Below are 19,650 nucleotides of genomic sequence, written 5' to 3'. Positions count from 1 at the left end.
CAATCACGCGATAAGGCTTTGAGGTTTGAGACGCACCTGCTTGTTCAGAACTAGAGAATGTGCCGAGAATTAATTTTGCATCGTGCCGAAACTGGTTGCTTTTCCAGAATAGAAGTAAAATTGGACATAGCAAATTTTTCCGTAACGATTGTCAAGTAATTAAAAAAGTATTCCAGGTCTAGTTTTGCCTAAACACCTGACAACTGAGGGCGTCAAAGTAGTCGTCTTTGGTAGTAAAGTAAGCGTAGAAGAAACGTCGTAAATGCTACTAGAGTACAAGTAGCCTACAAGCAGTGATTTCCAAGTAGCTATAAAGGCAAGTATTATATAGGTCCATTTCTGTAAGTAGATGCGGTCTAAAATCATGACCACTCGAATAAGCGGTGTTCAAGTAGGCAAAATCTACTCCTAGAAGGTAGGAGTTCTTTGCTCCTCACAACTTCTTTTCTTTTCTCAGATCAAGTTTTGTTATAAGCAAAGCACAATTCACAGCAAAACTCAGAATACACGTTCATTTCGATTCGAAGACAACTTTGTCTCAAACTGAAAATGTCATGGAAATCACATTGTCGGGTTCGTATTCTATCTCGCTCAGTTATCTCAAATCGAAGTTTTATTCGGAAAAACACAATTCAGTACAAAGATTTTAAAAAAAACATAGGCAGATATAAGACAATTTGTCTCAAACTGAGTAGGTCACGCAAATCACAGTTGCGACTTCATTTTCACATATGAACTTTCATTGCACAAAACACAATTCAGAACAAACTTCAAAAATCAGGCTCAGATTTAAACAGAATTTATCTCAAACTGAGTAGGTCACGAACATTACCACGATGACTTCATTTTGAATCTCACCCAAACTCAACGATTTTATCATACGAAGCTTTACTGCACAAAACACAATTCATAACAAGATTCAAAAGTCAGGCTCGATTTCAGTTTGTCTCAAACTGAGTAGGTAACGACAATCACAGGCGCCAGCTACCGACAGCCGCAAGCTGTGGCCACCATTTCCTCGTACTGCCTCAGTACTACGTTTCCAGAGCCGTCAAAATAAAGCAAGGATGTCGCAGACAACGATGTTGGCACGCACTGGGGTGAGGGGGCGCTTCGTGGGTCCACCGAATGCATGAGCGTCATGAGAACTGCGTGATTGTTGCCGTTCAGGCGGCCTCCTAGCGGGAAAGGGCATTCCCCGGCGCATCTGAAACACACTCGGATGTGACGTTTACCATTCTAGTTAGTTGACGGTCAACTAAATACTGTCTTTTGTAGTATATAGTTCTATAGTTGCGCATTGTGAAAAGTGAGTAGTTCTAGTTCCAGTTGTAGATTTTTAAAAGTGAGTGTAATTGTAGTTATAGATCCGATATTTGAAATTTGAGCAGTTCTAGTTCTAATTTTAATTTCGAGTTTTGAAATGTGGGTAGTTCTAGTTCTAGTTGCAGATTTCGAAAAGCGAGTAGTTCTAGTTCTAGCTTAATTCTAGTTTTAGCTTCGAGTTTTAAAATGCGTGTACTTCTATTTCTATGCGCAGATTTTTAAAAATTAGTAGTTCTAGCTGTATAGTTCCAGTTGCGAGTTTGAAAAGCGAGTAGTTCTAATTCTAGCTTTAGCTTCGAGTTTTAAAATGCGTGTATAGTTCTATATCTAGGCGCAGATTTTGCAAAATGAGTAGTTCTAATTGTATAGTTCTAGTTGTAAGTTTGAAAAGCGAGCAGTTCTAGTTCTAGCTTTAATTCTAGCTTTAGCTTCGATTTTCTAAATACGTGTAGTCCTATTTCTAGGCGCAGATTTTGAAAATTAATATAGTTCTAGTTGTATAGTTCTAGTTCTAGCTTTAGCTTCGAGTTTTAAAATGCGTGTAGTTCTATTTCTAGGCGCAAATTTTTAAAACGAGTAGTTCTAGTTGCTAGTTTGGAAAATGAGTGGTTCTATAGTTCTGGTTCTAGTTACGCATTATAAAAAGCGAGCAGTTTGCACAAATATGACCTGAACGCTTGCACCGCGCGAGGCGCGATAATCCAACGGCTCCATCCCACGTCATCAAAACGAATGTACATCGAGTGTCGCTGACACACGGAAGTTCTAGCGCGCCTAGAAATTCGCTTAAGAGGTTTGGGGTCCGCGGGGATCCAAGTAGACCCATCAAGGGCGGAATTGCTCCAGATGTCTGCGTCTCTTCTGACACGGCTCTCCACGAGTGCCCGTGATAACTTCACCTTTTGGGGAGGGCAGTGGCGCAAGTCTCGTGAAGTCACGACTACTTTTGGCAACAGTATAAGAGGTCGGATGCATTGATTGGTGTTGTGCGAATCTCCTTCCACTGATACGAGTAAAATAGCCCTGGAAATCCCATGTTTACCCCCACGCCAAATGTCCATCAAAGATCGGATGTCGACTGAGATTTCTTTCCGTTTGGGGCCGAGGGGGTGACTCCCCGTTATCAGAGGGGGGCCCGAGAGTTCTGTGAAAAATTTGCATACATTAATGGTCGTCAGTTTCGCGACTTTATATTCACAAAACCAAAATAAATCCATGTGTGCGTCATGGAGATATAGAACTTCAATATACAATTAAATAGTACATTCAAATCCATATTTAAATAAACCATTGATAAAATGTTGAAGAGAATCTTTCAGCGAACCGTGTGCCAGCAGAATTGGGCAACCACACTTCTACCGAAATGCCGGTAATCTAATTCTAATCAAATTTGTGAAACGTAATATTGCTCTCACTTTAATTCCAATCTAATTTCTGCATTTCCTTAAAATGCTGCACGAAAACCGTATCGTGTGAAACGAGTCAAGTATCCATGCATTTGTTATTCTCATGTTTATGAGGAGGAACTGAACTATATATATATTTGCTTTATTTATTTGTCATTCCATTTTTCTATCGAATTCAGTCGTTCTAATTCCTAACTAATTTTGGAAGGAAGTCAGTAGCCATCATTCTAATCATAATATAATTTAGAAAATCTGAAAAACTTGCTACTCTTAAGTTCACGAGAATGAACTCAGGCATCGAATGAGCTTGAATTTTTGTTGTGTTTCTTTCTGGTTATGAATTTAATTCAATTTCCAAGTTTCTGCGAATTCAGTCATTCCAATTCGAATCTAATTCGGATAAAAACGGTACAGCTATAATTCTATTTCTGCTCTAATTTGAAAACGCTGAAAATATTCTACTTATCCAGCTCTTTTTACCAGGCACCGTTTAGCAACTACACCTGCGATAAATTTCCAATCTCAAACATTTGTGACTCTTGAAGTCCGATAACCGAAAAAATTGTCACACTCACCGTTCATGTCCTGCCCGGAATCGACTCGCTCCAAATGATCGCAATAAAAAAGCTGATAGAATAAGCGTGGCGCGGAAACATATTGAGTCGCCGTCAACCTCGGTAGTGGAATCTAAAGAAGCGAAACTGCGGTTAAAAAGAGCATACTATAGCATACTATAGAATAATATTTTGATATTAATCCGAATATGACACTCGTCTCGGGTTATCGTCATCAACTTGTACCAAATACACTGTTATTTCCAATCCTCTACTAGTTGCTGACGATTGCTCCTGACGGATGTCGGCTGAAAATATTCGGGTTCATTTCAATACGAATAAACTATTCAATATTATATTGGAGCTCTTTACAATCGAGCTGTCGAACTGACTTACTCGGAGGAGCGAATCCTCTATCGACTCGTATTCGTGGAAAACGTTCTTCGTGACGAACTTCAAGTCGACCAGCGTTGAACGGGCGTCCTGGAACAACACGCGGCCTGGAAAGCAAAGATAGTCAGTGCTGAAGTACTCAAACATTTTTGGAACATACTCAAATGAGGTTTACCTTCATTTTACTCAAGTTTCGTTTTTGAACTATTCCACACATTACCCGAAATTGTTTTAGGTAAAACTACGTAATGTTCATATTTCCACTCTGCCAAAGTAGACTATAGGTTTAGAATTGGTTTGTATCACTCTTGCGAGTGTAAATCCTCCTACAGGAGGACGTATGGTAGCGCTATTCTACTTGTACTTGAGCATCAATGCCGACTACTTTGAGCACATACTTCATTTGTGTAGTGTCCTAAGTCGCTGACAATCTCCGCAACGCATAAAGCTCATATCGTCGGCAGCTAAAACACATAGAAGGCTTCCATTTGACATGAAACAAAAAGCCTTCCACCTGTGCAAACTCCGACCGCAGCAATCAAAACGATACGACTTTTAAGACTTCTTGTTTCAACGCAACAGTTTATTACAAGGCGGTCGTTAATGATTGATTCGCGGGGCGTGAAATGTCAATATGATGTCGAGTGTGTTCGACTTTGAAGGATGATTTGATAATTCAAGTTCACACATCAGATAGGATTTGTAAAAGTATCAGTATTTCGGCCGTATCGTGATATTGTTAATGTGTATCACAGTGTTTGAAAGTTAACCATGGCGAAGAAATGGCCGAGAGAAAACGAAAACTATACACAATGTTATCTTTCTCAAAATGTGTAGTAGGGGCATAAGTTACTTTGATTTTTCAGTGACCAATTTGTGCCCAGATCTATATTTAACGCCAACTTTGCGCGATAGCGCGCGTATATCGCATAGTTTGCGGAACGTGACATCTCGACGCCAGCACGATCTGCGTTTGAAGTGTCCGTGACACATCGACACCGCTCGCAAATTCATGGACGCTTTTTCCGGAGCCTCACAATGGAACGTAGATTTACTGCAGCAGCTTCTAGCGCGGGGCAAACATCATTCGACGTGAGATATCATTTACGGAATGTGGACATTTTAAGGCAGTTAAATAAAGCGAAGTGTAATGCGGCCACAAACTGTCAAATTCGATCTGGATACTAACTATGGCCGTAAAGGACACGTTTTACCGATCTTGTGGTCGACAAACATCGCATATCTCGGATGCAGCCACGTGACCCAGTAAGGTACAAACTATCTCTCTAGTTAGTCGAGTCAACTAACTAGTGTTTTTTTAATAGTTATAGCTGTAAATTTTGAAAAGTAAGGAGTGCTTGTTTAAGTTCTATGTAGGCGCTATAAAAAGTGAGAAGTTGCATTTGTTGCTGTAGTTGTAGTTCTAGTTGCGTATTCTGAAAGTAAGGAGTTCTAGTTTTATTTTTAATTTCCGATTTTGAACATTGAGTAATTCTATTTCCAGTTCCAGTTCTAATTCAGGATTTTGAAAAGAGAGTAGTTCTAGTTCTAATTCAGGATTTTGAAAAGAGAGTAGTTCTAGTTCTATTTCTAATTTCGGATTTTGAAAAGTGAGTAGTTCTAGTTCAAATTCAGGGTTTCGAAAAGCTAGTAGCTCGAGTTCTATTTCTAATTTCGGCTTTTGAAAAGTGAGTAGTTCTAGTTCTAATTCAGGATTTTGAAAAGAGAGTAGTTCTAGTTCTATTTCTAATTTCGGATTTTGAAAAGTGAGTAGTTCTAGTTCAAATTCAGGGTTTCGAAAAGCTAGTAGCTCGAGTTCTATTTCTAATTTCGGCTTTTGAAAAGTGAGTAGTTCTAGTTCTAATTCAGGATTTTGAAAAGAGAGTAGTTCTAGTTCTATTTCTAATTTCGGATTTTGAAAAGTGAGTAGTTCTAGTTCAAATTCAGGGTTTCGAAAAGCTAGTAGCTCGAGTTCTATTTCTAATTTCGGCTTTTGAAAAGTGAGTAGTTCTAGTTCTAATTCAGGATTTTGAAAAGAGAGTAGCTCTAGTTCTATTTCTAATTTCGGATTTTGAAAAGTGAGTAGTTCTAGTTCAAATTCAGGGTTTCGAAAAGCTAGTAGCTCGAGTTCTATTTCTAATTTCGGCTTTTGAAAAGTGAGTAGTTCTAGTTCTAATTCAGGATTTTGAAAAGAGAGTAGTTCTAGTTCTATTTCTAATTTCGGATTTTGAAAAGTGAGTAGTTCTAGTTCAAATTCAGGGTTTCGAAAAGCTAGTAGCTCGAGTTCTATTTCTAATTTCGGATTTTGAAAAGTGAGTAGTTCTAGTTCTAATTCAGGATTTTGAAAAGAGAGTAGTTCTAGTTCTATTTCTAATTTCGGATTTTGAAAAGTGAGTAGTTCTAGTTCAAATTCAGGGTTTCGAAAAGCTAGTAGCTCGAGTTCTATTTCTAATTTCGGATTTTGAAAAGTGAGTAGTTCTAGTTCTAATTCAGGATTTTGAAAAGAGAGTAGTTCTAGTTCTATTTCTAATTTCGGATTTTGAAAAGTGAGTAGTTCTAGTTCAAATTCAGGGTTTCGAAAAGCTAGTAGCTCGAGTTCTATTTCTAATTTCGGCTTTTGAAAAGTGAGTAGTTCTAGTTCTAATTCAGGATTTTGAAAAGAGAGTAGTTCTAGTTCTATTTCTAATTTCGGATTTTGAAAAGTGAGTAGTTCTAGTTCAAATTCAGGGTTTCGAAAAGCTAGTAGCTCGAGTTCTATTTCTAATTTCGGCTTTTGAAAAGTGAGTAGTTCTAGTTCTAATTCAGGATTTTGAAAAGAGAGTAGTTCTAGTTCTATTTCTAATTTCGGATTTTGAAAAGTGAGTAGTTCTAGTTCAAATTCAGGGTTTCGAAAAGCTAGTAGCTCGAGTTCTATTTCTAATTTCGGATTTTGAAAAAATCCAGTAGTTTGTACAAGCATGAAGTGACCGCATGCAGCAGCAAATCAATCGCCCTGAGGACGATACGTGCGATGTCACTCAGCGTGCACCGCATTAAGCCAGAATTGAGTAGGCTATGTCCGCCCCACACTGTAAATCTATGGGTGTAAATTAAGAGTATTAGCAGATTTCCCACCTAGTGTGGGGTGCAAATCGGGTAACCATATTTCTAGTGCGAAATTGTGTTTTCACGCCCATTCCTATGGGTGAAAACGAGTTAAATTCACTTTGAGGATAAGGAGATATATCACAGGGTGTATTCAGGTTCGTTTACGAGTACTGCCCCAAGAAAACAAAACCCACGCCACCCCGAGATCCACCTTCTTCAAGTGTGTTTGACTCGTTTCACCCATTGGAAAATAGGAAACTAAAATTTTGTACTATAAATAACAGATGGCTTGGTTTGCACCGTATTGCATCCTGAAAGTCTGATAAATACCATATTTTCCCATGTATTCACAGTGAAGGATGGTACAATAGCAACTCACCGTGATTTCGTAAAACCCGGACGACATTCGCCTCCATTCCTGGTAACTTGCATTTTTCTGGCAGTATACTAGAGTCCACGGTCGCCATCTTATCGTAGAGACTCGACAACAGACTCGGGACTTGTACTGAAAAACAATGATTGGAGCATTCGGAGTTTTCTAAACCCAGTATTTCTCACATTCCTTCTCGTCCGGAAACTCCTCCGTATCCGGAAAACCGAGTAGCTCTCTCGCTGTCGATTCGTCCCAAACCTTTTCAGCACTCACAACGGTCGCGCTTAGGTCCGGATATCTGGCAGAGCCTGTACGGATCGGAACCAAGTCCGGGAACGGGCGTAAGCGCGAAGGAAGCGCGACAGACGCGAGGCACCAGCCTAACAACACGCGGGCGAACATTCTTAAACATCCAAGATCGGACTTAACTTTAGGACTGGACACAATGATTCGAGTAGCTTCATCGATACTACTTTCCGCAGTGGAACACAATTGGTCGTACCGCAGCATAAGAATCATGTAGTACAAAGCTACACGCGTTGTAGAAATGACATATCTGTGAAGCCGTGATCGACCCTCAATATTGTCACAAAGTCTAATGAAATAGACATGATCGCAAAATACCAAATAACCTTTAAGGTGATGTGAAACTGCAATTCTATTCTTTCAAATATTCGCTTCACAATCGAATTACACGGCACTGGATTCTGGCAAACAGTATAAATTCGCATCTGAGAACTGTCTGTACGCCTTCTGAAATCAAAAAGCTTACCAAAATTCAATTACTGGCTAAGAACCAAATCTATCGACTCTGGTCTAGCATATAATTCATTCAAAATGAGATGAAAACTAACAAAACTATATGCGTGGTCACTATATGCGTGGTCACTATATGAAACGTTGCGGTAAAGTCGGTATCTCGCGAAGAGGAAATCCTATCTCGATAACAGTAACCGCCCTTCTGCATCAACACACGACCGCGCACTGATTCGCTGCAGCATGTTTACAAACACCTTAATTCCCTCGGAGTGTAATCAACATAATCGACGCCGGCGCGTTTCACGGCGATTCACAATTCTCACTACAAATAACACGATCAAGAAGGTTTCACTGATGTTCTATGTGTTGTTGTCATCGGTTATTTATTACCGAATATGTACTATACTTTACGTATGTTATGTATATTTACTAGTGTATCGCACTGTCTACTAGATATTGTGGCGTTAATATTATGTCCCAGAGAGAGGATTTCCGCTATTTCGCATTTGTTCAACGCATTACTGAAGTTCACTATGACAGTCAGCCGAAAAGCTTTCATAAATATAATCAAATTACTAACAATTTCATCCTTTCAAAACACCACAAGATTCTTTAATCTCATTTGTGAAATGATTCTACGCTCTCATTTCAATTTTGGTTTTCTTGGAATTTGGAAAACTGAAAATTTGCTTGTTGTCCAAGCCTGATCAAAACAACACAAGATGGCGATGCAGTGAAAAGATAGGAAGGTGTCCAAACGACTTGGAATAGCCTTTGAAATAATCAGACACCAATTTTGCCCAGGAACTTGTGAATAATAGGCATGCACACTGAATAAAAGCAACAAAATAAGAAGACAAGCTATTATAATGAATAAATTGTGTCTAAATTAACGCATAACGAAGTTATTGTCTCGTGTGATTGAATAGATAAAATTAAACGTACTCACCACCGTATCCAACTATAGCATCGTATCACTATAGTGATTCGAGCATATACCAAACTACAGAAGATGATTCCAATACGCGGTACAGTTATAGATTATTAATTTCTATAAATAGGAATGGCTTCTCGGAGGTACAGAACTTCAATACACAATTGAATAATATATTCATACTGAAATAAGCCCGAATATTTTCGGCTGACACTCGTCAGGAGTATTCGTCGGCAACTTGTATCGGGGATACGATTGTTGATGTTGGTATAAAATGTTCTTTCCGATTCTCTACTAGTTTCTGACTATTATCCATGACAAGTTTCGGCCAAAATGTTCGGATTTGTTCCAATATGAATATATCACTCACTTGTATACAGATTAAAGATGGGTCTGACTGAAAACTTCCAGTAAAAGTCGGCAATGACCATACGAAACGTATAAATATCAACAAGGACAACTATACGACGTGAAAGGGCCACTCATTATGATCGTAAGAAGTTGGTTTTTGCTGGAATTTGCAGCACTTGAGTGGATGGGTCGCGTGGACGAGTGGCTGACCAAGCGCTCTCACGCCATTGTGCGCAGACAATGCGCTCACGCCATAGTTGTAGAAGTAGACACCAGCACTCAGAGGTTCTGCAGATGGGTGCAGCCTTGGTCAACTATAGCGAAATAACCTTAGTCTAATTCGAATAAAAATTTGTGAAATGTTTCTCGTGGTAATTTTAATCTCATTTCTGGTTTTCCTGAAATGCTACTGGAGAACTGTATATTGCGGAACGAGCCAAGCTCGCTGTACAGATATTTACCATTCCCATGCTTATGAGATCGAACCCTGATTTGATACGAGCTGAACCTGATATTTTTTGTATTTCTTCCTAATTCAGAATATAATTCCAAATCCAAGTGTTTGCGAATTCGGTAATTCTTATTCTAATCTAATTTAAGGTACCGCTTCTTTACACACCCTTCTATAAGGTGAAACTCTGTTGAATACACCGTACCGAGATATATCAGAGGGGTGTAGCGGGTGTGTTTTCGAGTGCCGCAACAAGAAATCCCAAAAGAGGCTTCACGTAATTAACACAACGCAATCCACCCCTCGGATATATCTCTGTAAAGATGTGTTTGACTCTAGTTCATGTTCACCCATGAAAGCGTAATTTACAATCTGAGCGTGCGCTCAACCTAAATCCCACCGTACGGTATGGTAGACATCTGATTAATACTCCGATTTTCCACCCATTGATGTACAGTGCATAGGGGTCGCAGCAATGCAAATTTGACATCGCAACACATATAGGTTCCAAATATAAGTTTCCTCCTCTATATTATATACCACGAACCTTACCACTGTGCTCACTATATCAACCTCTGCGCGCTGTAAGACATGACTTGGGCGCTGTATGCTGAATGCTAAGTGATAGCCGCCACATATACAGTAAAGGTGCAACTTCGCATCAAAACAAAACTTCCTGTAGCTAACTTCGTATTGAAATTCCCGTCGAATCTCGGCCACAGCTCGAACGGAAAAGAGAGCGAGAGCGTCTCGAAAGCCAACAGATATTTGTGCGTGTCGTCACACGGCAAATAGCAAGGTGTCATAAAGTGGGCGGGTTGATTCCAGCAGATAAGGAATTGCCGGCCGTAATGAGTTATTGATTAGTTTCAAGACTTGCGGTTCGCACTGCATGGAATGTCAACTGCCTGTGTGGATTACTGTGTGCATTACTGTGCAGCGTGCACCCTTGCGGTATTACTGCGAGTAACTTCTTGACATGCGACACACCCCTCGGATGCACAGTTGTACAAATAAAAAATTACATTAGATTAGAATTAGAATTGCTGAATCCGTAAGAACTTGGATATACAATTCAGATGAGTAATAAATGCAATCAAATTTAAGTTCAGTTCCTATCAAATCAGAGCTGATTTTCACGTGAGTATGAGAATTTAAGGAAAGTGTCTGTACGCACATCAAACTTGGCTCGTTGCGCACTATACAGTTCTCCTGTAGCATGCATTTTCAGGAAAACCAGAAATTAGATTAGAATTAAAGTCAGAAACATTTCTCGAAATAGATTAGAATTGATTACCGACATTTCGCTCTAATTAGTCTAACTAGACGACTAAAATTATTTAGTTTTCCGGATTTGCTGGGACGATGTTTTGTTCTTAGCGATTGACTGATCCACAGATGTGTTCTAATTGGTGATAGTGGGTGCTGAAGTATAGAAGTAGCGATTTTCAAGTGAGTACAATTGTAAGTGCTGCGAGCCTAGATTTAACTAAAAAATGTGAAAAATTTTATTTCGAATTTGTCTAAAAATTTCCGACCACTAGAGAAGGTATCGGAGAAACCTAGTGGGCCGAAAAAGCAATCAAATTCACATAGGCGATTTTCCAGAAGTGAGCCTAGCTACAAGACGGCATCTACAGATTCATAATAAAGTATGACCACATCGTGTAAATGACCACTGTAGTCGAAAAACACCAGATATGCAACAAACAACTTCGTTACTGATCACTGATCTCTGATCACCTTTGCTTCTCGATTGTGCACGAATTGTATGTGCTGCAATTTCTCATTCGCCTGTAGCCACACAGACCGCCAGTATCACGGAAGAAATCTTCGAGTTAATGATACAAATCCAGGCCGCCCACAAGCTAGACTCCGTATCTCGATACCGGATGTCACTTCGTTGTTTAACGAGGGATTAAAGAATTTTCTGTGTGTGAGATAACAAGGCGCCATTTTCCGCAATTTGTAGAGACCCGCGCTTGTAAAATGAATGTTGAATCATACCCGCGACCTTTCACCTTTTGATTGTTACCTAACTTTGGAATTCGACCCAGGGCGGCGCGTTAGGGGGCGATTTGTGAGGGTGAAACAAATAACTCGAGTCATGAGTGGGATTGTTGATATACAATGTTCTTTCCCATTCTCCACACGAACACCATGCAAACATATTCTCCTATGCGTGTTTCTTAACGTCTGCTAACATGGAGAACCCTTACGCTGTGTAACTAAAATCCATGACACATCTGATAAGTTACTATAGTTTACTATTGTACAAAATGAGTTGTGCACCAACGGCAGTGTTAAAAGAGCAAAAACCAATAGACAAATAGATAATCATGACTATTTACTGCAAATTTGTGTGCCTTCATCTGTGTGAGTAGGATGTGTGTTTTGACCTCTGCCGTGCCCCTGAGACTGGCTTTCCAACCCCTGGGCTTCCTGTGAACCCCGATTAAGAACCCCTCAGCAGGATGATTTGGTCAGCGTTGCTACTCACGTAAGCAAAGTAACACCGTGAACTTCTAATCAATTGCAATATAAATTACTAAGCCGCTTCAAGTGAAAGTAGTAAATGAAGATACTCAAACCAGTAGTTTAAAAAGGTGGATTCGGTCGGTGGAGTCACATGCTTTTAGCAGTCGATGTATTATGATCTCGAAATCGTAGTGTTGGCAAACGTTGTTGCATTAATATTTTATGATGATAAGGTTCTGATAAGTAGCGTAGCTCGACACGCATTCAATCCATTGACGGAATTTCAAGGCGCCTTTGCGCACATACTTTCGCTGTTTTCCACATAAAGGGTCAATAAAACATCTAAAAAGTCGCGCCCAGAAGACGCCGAACGCGCTGTTCCGCACTCGTCTGTAAATATCGCCGTCTGTAGGTTGGAAGTTGCAACTGTATGAGAACAGTGGCTGAGTTTGTTGGCAAACAATTGAAACACAACCACGGTATTTGTATTCAATGAGGGTATGACAGAATGTACTGGACTATGCAGGCCCGTTATTGCGATACAAACACACCTTTTATCAGTAACTAAATATTATTCTGATATAAGACAGATTCTTCTAAGTGTTGACGCATTTAAGGCTGCTATCTCATGGATTTTTGCATCTTAAATTTCAGCTATTACAAGCGCGGACGTCATGTGCTTGTCATTTGGAATGGGCCTCTAATACATGGGTTCTTAACCTGGACTACTTTTAAGGGGTCAATAAAAGGCCAATGTTGAAAATACAACTATAAAACTAGATTGTCGTTTAAAACATAAGTATTTTGTCTTATTTTTAGCGCTAACCACGGGTCAAAGGGATGGCCTTTGCTAATGATCTGGTCGCCATCTCCACAAATTTCCCGGTTAGGGGGCCCACTCAACTACCCATCCGCATTTAGTAGTTCGTGCTTAACAAAAGGTAAAGAAATACCGCTCTAATAGCTTCATAATTGAGAGATTCACATATGAACTCCTGTGAACGAAATTTGCTGCACCGGCTCTCGAATTATCGCCAGTTAATAATGCTCGCGTTCATAAGACTCATATTTCATTTTGTTTTTTGACTGCGACAATTTTGAAAGTCTTTGAAAACCGAAGCACGGGCGGCCAACCCAGAGGTATTAGTGACGTCACACCCGTTTCGCAGTCCGGGCATCCTTCACGTTTTGTTTTTCCGAAGTTCAAACGACTACATTGGGACAAATTAGGGAAATACTTCGGAAATTTTTATTTCAAACGACTGTTCACTAATTTGATGAGACTGACAACTTCGCACCGAGAAGGTTTCGCATACATTACGAAATCCCCCTGATCGACGTTACCATCTCCATATTTTTATTTTTCCACAAACCCCAACAAAACGTCTCTAAACAGCAGGTCATTGTAAAATTGGCAATGAAAATGATTTTCCACACTACGATAGGTCATGTCAGACGATTATTATGATGATATGAGTCATGAGGTTTGAGCAGTTGTGGTGCAAAACTGCGTTGTGTTTTCTCAAATTAAAAAATAAAATAAAAATTAGGTTATCAACCATTTTAAAAATTTAGAGGTCTCGCGGACCCCCTGAAATTGCTTCGCGGACCCCCGGTTGAGAACCGCTGTTCTAGTGCAACTATGATGTTATCGACAATTGAAAAGTATTCATTATGTCGTCACAAGCCGGCACGGCGGCACGACGGTGTATTCGTTGCTGCATCCGATGTTACTGACACCTGACAGACTCTAGATTACTATAGATAACTAACCTACGGGTAAATTAGTAATCTATATTGACCAGGGGTGACCAACCTTTTCGGCTAAAGGGCCACATGAAATTGACGAACGAGTGCGCTGCATACTAGCCGCGCCAGGCGCGTAAAATTTTCTAAGTCAATATTAATATTACTTGGGCATATTGCGTGTCGACTGTATACCGCCCGCCGGGCTCAGTCAGCAAGGACAGGACTATTCGGCATATAGACATATCGATATCGAAGATTTCCGCTAATATACGACAATCATTTTGTGCTTATATTTAATCGTCGACGATCTTTCTGCGAGCGCAAACACGAAAATACTTGCTCTCGTAATTGTGAATATAGTTCGACTCAATCGGCTAAATCAGGCGTTCTTTCATTTTCAGGTGGGGGTAGGCTACAGAGAAAGAAATCACGTGACAATTAAACACGCGAAGCGTGAAGAAAAAGTTTACTACTTTTTAGTTTATTGTAATGTACGACGATTTACTAAAAATGTGACTGGACCCTGGATCTGCCAATGCGTCGGAACTGATATTTTAGTCCAGTCATCAACATCCCAAGTGTCGCAGCCAGACTAATCATATTTTTGGTGGGCCTAGCGAGTTCACAATCTGAGCAATTCAATTTCAATAATATAACAGAATTTCGATTTATATATATAATGGGAAATTAGCTCGCGGGCTACTCAAAGCCTTCGCGCGGGTCACATATGGCCCGCAGGCCGCGGATTGCTCACCCCTGATATAGACAGACACCTTCGATAGTTTTCAGAGCCGAAGCTGGAGCCGGAGCAGTGGTAATATTGCGGCTCCGGAGCTGATGTATGATAGAAGAACGCTCCCGGAGCCGGAGCTGGAGCAATGCAAATTTACGGCTGCTCCGAAGCCCTGCCTTGACCCGTAATCACACAACATCAAGAGCGAATTACGCTACATGTAGGTCAGGGGTGTCAAACTCAAATTGCGTCGCGGGCCGGATTCGAACCATCTAATCGCTCGCGGGCCGGCCATTCAAATGGTTGAAATTCCATACCCTTGTTTTTTGCTTGAATACTTGATTATTAAGCCTACACAATAATATATTACCTTATACCGGATCATAGGGTTCTACTCTATAGCAACACCTTTATTAGCGAACAATGAAATTAGCAAAATTGAGATTATGGCTGGTTAATATGGTATTATAAACTACGAAAAGAGTTTACGGACGATATACCTCATGTGTATGTGCTGTGAGGAATACGAGATATATATTGAAGCTGGTTCATTACTATTATATCGCGATATATGGCTATTGTACAACTTGTTAATCAGGTAATATCGGTAACAAGTACAGAAGCGTGTTTCACACTCTGCTCAATATCTATGTAACAATAGTCAGACGCCGAAGACATTGTCCGGTCTAGACCGTTAAGGCGTAAGCTTATATTCCCTTGCAAGTCCTCATCAAAATGTAGGCAGAGCGACGGAAGATATTGATTTTATGGGATTATGATATCATTTGACTGTTCGATTTCGCGACGGTTAAGAAGTCAGTATGCAGCATTATGGCATAATGTGGCCCGAGACGTCGCTAGGTATAGCGCACTGTAGCATTGTGGCATAATGTGGACTGGGTTGTCGATAAGTATCGTGTACATCAATATATCACTTGACTGAAATGTAGGGTTGGAATCAGCAACTTGACGTCACGTGGCGTCATGAGGTTCACGTTCGCGTTCACCAAGAACCTTTCAAAAAGGTTCACGTTGACACGAACATGAACCTTTCAGAGGTTCACACCATCCCTAATTAAAAGACTACTCCAGTCCACCAGTCGCTTCAACGCCAGCCCATATCTTTACGTTATATCGCTATCTTGCGGTGTATTGATCTGATGAAAATTTCAATAAAATAGCTGCCTGACTGACTGACTAAATTCTGAACAGTGACAAGAAGCCTTTCTTTTACTCTGCTCGCGCTCAGCTGTGCACTGCTCAAAAGATATGAGGGAAGTAGAAATCGCCATTCCCAGCCTGGATAGCAAAAGTTGGAACCACCACATTCCAAAATCTTCTGAAATTTGGTACATGCATATGTTATTTAATTTCGCACGTGAAGCGTTACACAATTTAGAATGCGAATTGCTCAAAACCCTATAAAAATATTTAAGGGTGTGATATAAAAGGAATGATTTTTTATAGCTCTGTCATTTTTTTTTACTGCAATTGAAAGTCTTTTAAAACCACAGCACGGGCGATCAACCCAAACGTATTTGTGACGTCATACTCGTGCAGCGGTCCGCACTCATTGTCGTGACAAACGCAGTTCTATGACGTCACGAAGCATAAAATGTACTTTCACGGTCTTCTCCTGATCTTCATCTCCGAGCATCGCAGGAATCCGTCAAACCACCAAACTCCCTTGTCGGCAGTTTTGTTGGAGTTTCCGTTCAGGTAGCTGTTGCCGCACAAGTCATACCACCAGTCTTCTTCGTAGAGAGAAGCGCAATCATACGTCCAAACATCGTGATCTCTCAATCGAAAAATTCACGTCAACCTGTATTTGGCGACCTGATAAATTCCTCCTCTCGCGATCATCTTGATTTGCAACTTCATCGTTTCTCCCCAAGTCATTTCATGCAATGTTTTCAGGCCTGAAAGGAGTAGGTTATGTCATCAGCATCCATTTATATCGACACTTTGGGATGATGATGTAATATCCATTTCTCTCCCTCTTATTCATCGACTTAGATGCCACAAAATTAAATTCTTTTCACTCGATTATTTTTCAAGTGTCGGCCCTGATGCACGAGACTTCAATCATATGACTTGGCAATGACTCGAGGACATTAATTTGAGTCAACAAAGAGCCTCAAGCCGAATGATTTTCCATTGTTAAGAAAATGACTCGAGTCAATTCGAGTCAACGCAAAATTGTGACTCAAATCATTACAACAAAAACCTTCCTACCGAGCCAGAAATCTCCGTCACGATTCCCGAAACCGTTCACGTAATCGTCCCAACCTCTGAAGAAATCCACGTTTCCATATTTTCTTCGCTGGAAAACCTGCGACGGAATTCGGCAAAGTATCATAAATACCATCTCTTTTCTTCTCTGAGCTCGTTCGAGGTTAAGGTTAAACCATTTGCGCCTCGAACGTTTGTTTATCTTAGAACGAGCTTGCCTGTGACGTTGCGAACACTCTACCTTTGAAAGTTTTCTGGATTATAGCTGGCTTGTAATGACTCGAATGGCGATGTTTTGTAGACTCGACTTGACTTGCGGCAATTTGTGTATTGACTCGACTTTTACTCAACAAAGTTCTATGACTCAAGACAGGCGTTTCATTGAAGAATAGTAAGCTATACGATATTATTGGTATTTCGGCTATATCAGACTGGTGTTTGTAAAAGAGTTCCAGGACCGGTGTAAAGTGACGAAAATTATATTAGATGTCATCCAGAGTTGTGAAAACATGAGTTGAATATGACTTGAACTCGAAAATGAACAGCAAACACCATGAATCGGACTCGTATCTCCACACCAGAGTTGGATCAATTACATTAATTCAGTTCAATAACAATTAAAATGACTCCCTTGCGTGTTTTAATTACATTAAAATTACGATTACTCTATGCTAAAAATATCTAATTACAATTACTGTTAAACACGTATTCGATTACTATTTGTTCAACATGTAATTGACTCGGTAGAGAGATACTCTTTGACAACCGTAGCGACGGAATGAAAAATGTAATAATTACATTCAGCTCAATTACAAATTACAATTGATCCAACTCTGCTCACTGTGACTCTAACGTTGACCATCGGACTAGGTGAAGAATTTAAATTGACTATACTTGCCGCGAGTCAAAACTATAAAAGTAGAATTGACTTGTCACGTTGTGACTTGATGGTTATAAGCCTTAATTCAACTCACAGTCCATTTCCTGTCTGCAATCCGTTTCTTTTCCTTCTCGTCTGCTGCTCTGATTTTGAGTTGCTTCTGCAACGCAGACATCATTTCCTGGCCCTTCAAAATACGAAAACAGAATAGAAAATTCAGTACTAACGTAAAACTATTTGCATACCGACCCCACAATCTCCCTTTGTGATCCATTTACCGTTGACGTATTTTTTCACGCAAAATTTCGCTAAAAATCGAGAAATTTTCAACTATAATTCAAATTCAGACACGAATTCTTCCCACCTGCCAAGTGCGGTTGGATCAGGAACCAGCACATCAGAATAATCGGAATTTTCAGCAACATTTTCGAAGTGATGTCTGTTTGTGCGTTCGTTTTTCGAATTGAATATCGACGCTAAAATGAAATCATTTTGTATGTTGAATAGTAATAAGGCAAAATTAACGTACATCCAAATTCACCTCCAAGGAATAAACGCCAAATTCCAGCGTTGCCAGCAACTTTACTTAATTACTGCTCACTCATGATCTCCTGCATTGGCATTTTCGAGCGTTTGTGATATCGTGAGCAATCCTCAACATTTATGTGCTCTCATAGAAATCTCTTTGACAAAGCGAATCACAGTTCACAAACGCATTTTTCGGGCGCATTCAGTTAACTTCCTCTCGTTGGATAATGGAATGAATGAATCGTTCATACACATGCTGGTCGATTCAATTTCTGCAGAACAAACGGAACAGAAACCCATACATTTTGTTTGTAAATGTGGATTATTTGCTAGATTATATGAACTGAACTATGCATCATACACATTGTATAAATGTATATTGACGAGAATGAAAATGGAATCGCAGTTAACAAAAGTATTTTCTCGTGAGCATTCAACTCACTTCTTTGTGTCTAATAATGGAATGAATGAATCTGTTGTTCTATTCAAATTCAGCAGAACAAATGTTAAACATTGCCAACTTCACTGTTTGGAATTGGCCTCTTCTATAAATCCTATTCAGAGCAAGAGGCATTCACTCGCAAATTTGCATCATTATACGGAGTTCTATTCTGATAAAAAGCAAATGAAATCTTTCGAATTTCGATTGATGCGATGATTGAGTCGTTCCCGCATCTGCTTGCCCATTCGATTTCTACAGAACAAATGGGACATATGGCTGACTATACTCATTCAGACACCCGGACATGCGAGGTGATTGTGTTTAAAATTGGCGTTGTCGATAAATCCTATTCACAGCAAGAGACATTGACTCGAAAATGTGCGTCATTATGCGGAATTCTATGATGATGAAAAGAAAATGCAATCTCTGGACTTTTCGAATAATGCAACGGATGAGTTGTTCAGATATCTACTGCCCCATTCAATTTCTACAGAAGAAAGGGGATGTATGGCTGACTCCTCGTTTGGAAACCCTGACATTCGAGGCGATTGTGTTTGGAAGTGGCTTTTTTGATAAAACTTCTGTCCTATTACACTTCTACAGAACAAATGCGAAGTATTGTTGATTCCATTGTTCAGAATTGGCTCTTCCGATAAAACCTATTCACATCAAGAAAGATTTACCAGCAAATTTGAGTTCTCTACGGTGATGAAAAATAAGCAATCTTTCGACTTTGGAGCAAGTGACGTCACATGATTAGCCTATAACGAAGGGGCGGGAATCTTCTACGGTCGGCTGGCCGGACATGGAAAATGAAGTACTTGGCGGGCCGGGTTACAGAATACATAGGCCTACATTATTCGCGTATTTAGCCACGTACACAAGGAATCAATCGGAAAATGACCTTTTTTAAGTCGACCCATGATATGTATGAGAATCGGGTATTTCGGAGTCGAGTCGAAAAAACGACCTTT

At 40.0% G+C, this 19,650-nt stretch overlaps 2 protein-coding genes across 3 annotated transcripts; both read right to left on the bottom strand.

Moving 5' to 3' along the window:
• Positions 1-595: 595 nt before the first annotated feature.
• LOC145449621 (univin-like) lies at positions 596-10,463 on the bottom strand. Its single transcript, XM_080328016.1, has 6 exons — positions 7,325-10,463; positions 7,146-7,271; positions 3,683-3,786; positions 3,308-3,419; positions 1,996-2,470; positions 596-1,207 (listed from the first exon to the last, which is right to left on the bottom strand). Exons 1-6 carry the CDS (start codon positions 7,656-7,658, stop codon positions 985-987), a joined length of 1,374 nt encoding a protein of 457 aa, XP_080184142.1. The 5' UTR covers positions 7,659-10,463; the 3' UTR covers positions 596-984.
• A 5,932-nt stretch (positions 10,464-16,395) lies between these two features.
• LOC145449642 (uncharacterized) lies at positions 16,396-18,501 on the bottom strand. 2 transcript variants are annotated; one of them, XM_080328039.1, is made up of 6 exons: positions 18,236-18,501; positions 18,071-18,182; positions 17,956-18,014; positions 17,801-17,893; positions 16,830-16,926; positions 16,396-16,513 (listed from the first exon to the last, which is right to left on the bottom strand). In XM_080328039.1, exons 2-6 carry the CDS (start codon positions 18,129-18,131, stop codon positions 16,407-16,409), a joined length of 417 nt encoding a protein of 138 aa, XP_080184165.1. In that variant the 5' UTR covers positions 18,132-18,182; positions 18,236-18,501; the 3' UTR covers positions 16,396-16,406. The 2 variants fall into 2 exon arrangements, with proteins under 2 accessions (XP_080184165.1, XP_080184164.1); XM_080328038.1 differs by having other exon boundaries at positions 18,248-18,498.
• Between the last annotated feature and the right edge of the window lie 1,149 nt (positions 18,502-19,650).

This window comes from Botryllus schlosseri, chromosome 11, assembly GCF_051294905.1.
Source record: "Botryllus schlosseri isolate E-star chromosome 11, Bs_hap1, whole genome shotgun sequence".
In the NCBI taxonomy this organism is placed as follows: Eukaryota; Metazoa; Chordata; class Ascidiacea; order Stolidobranchia; family Styelidae; genus Botryllus; species Botryllus schlosseri.
The sequence above is the reverse complement of the archived record's forward strand: the minus strand, read 5'-3'. Positions and strand labels throughout refer to the sequence as shown.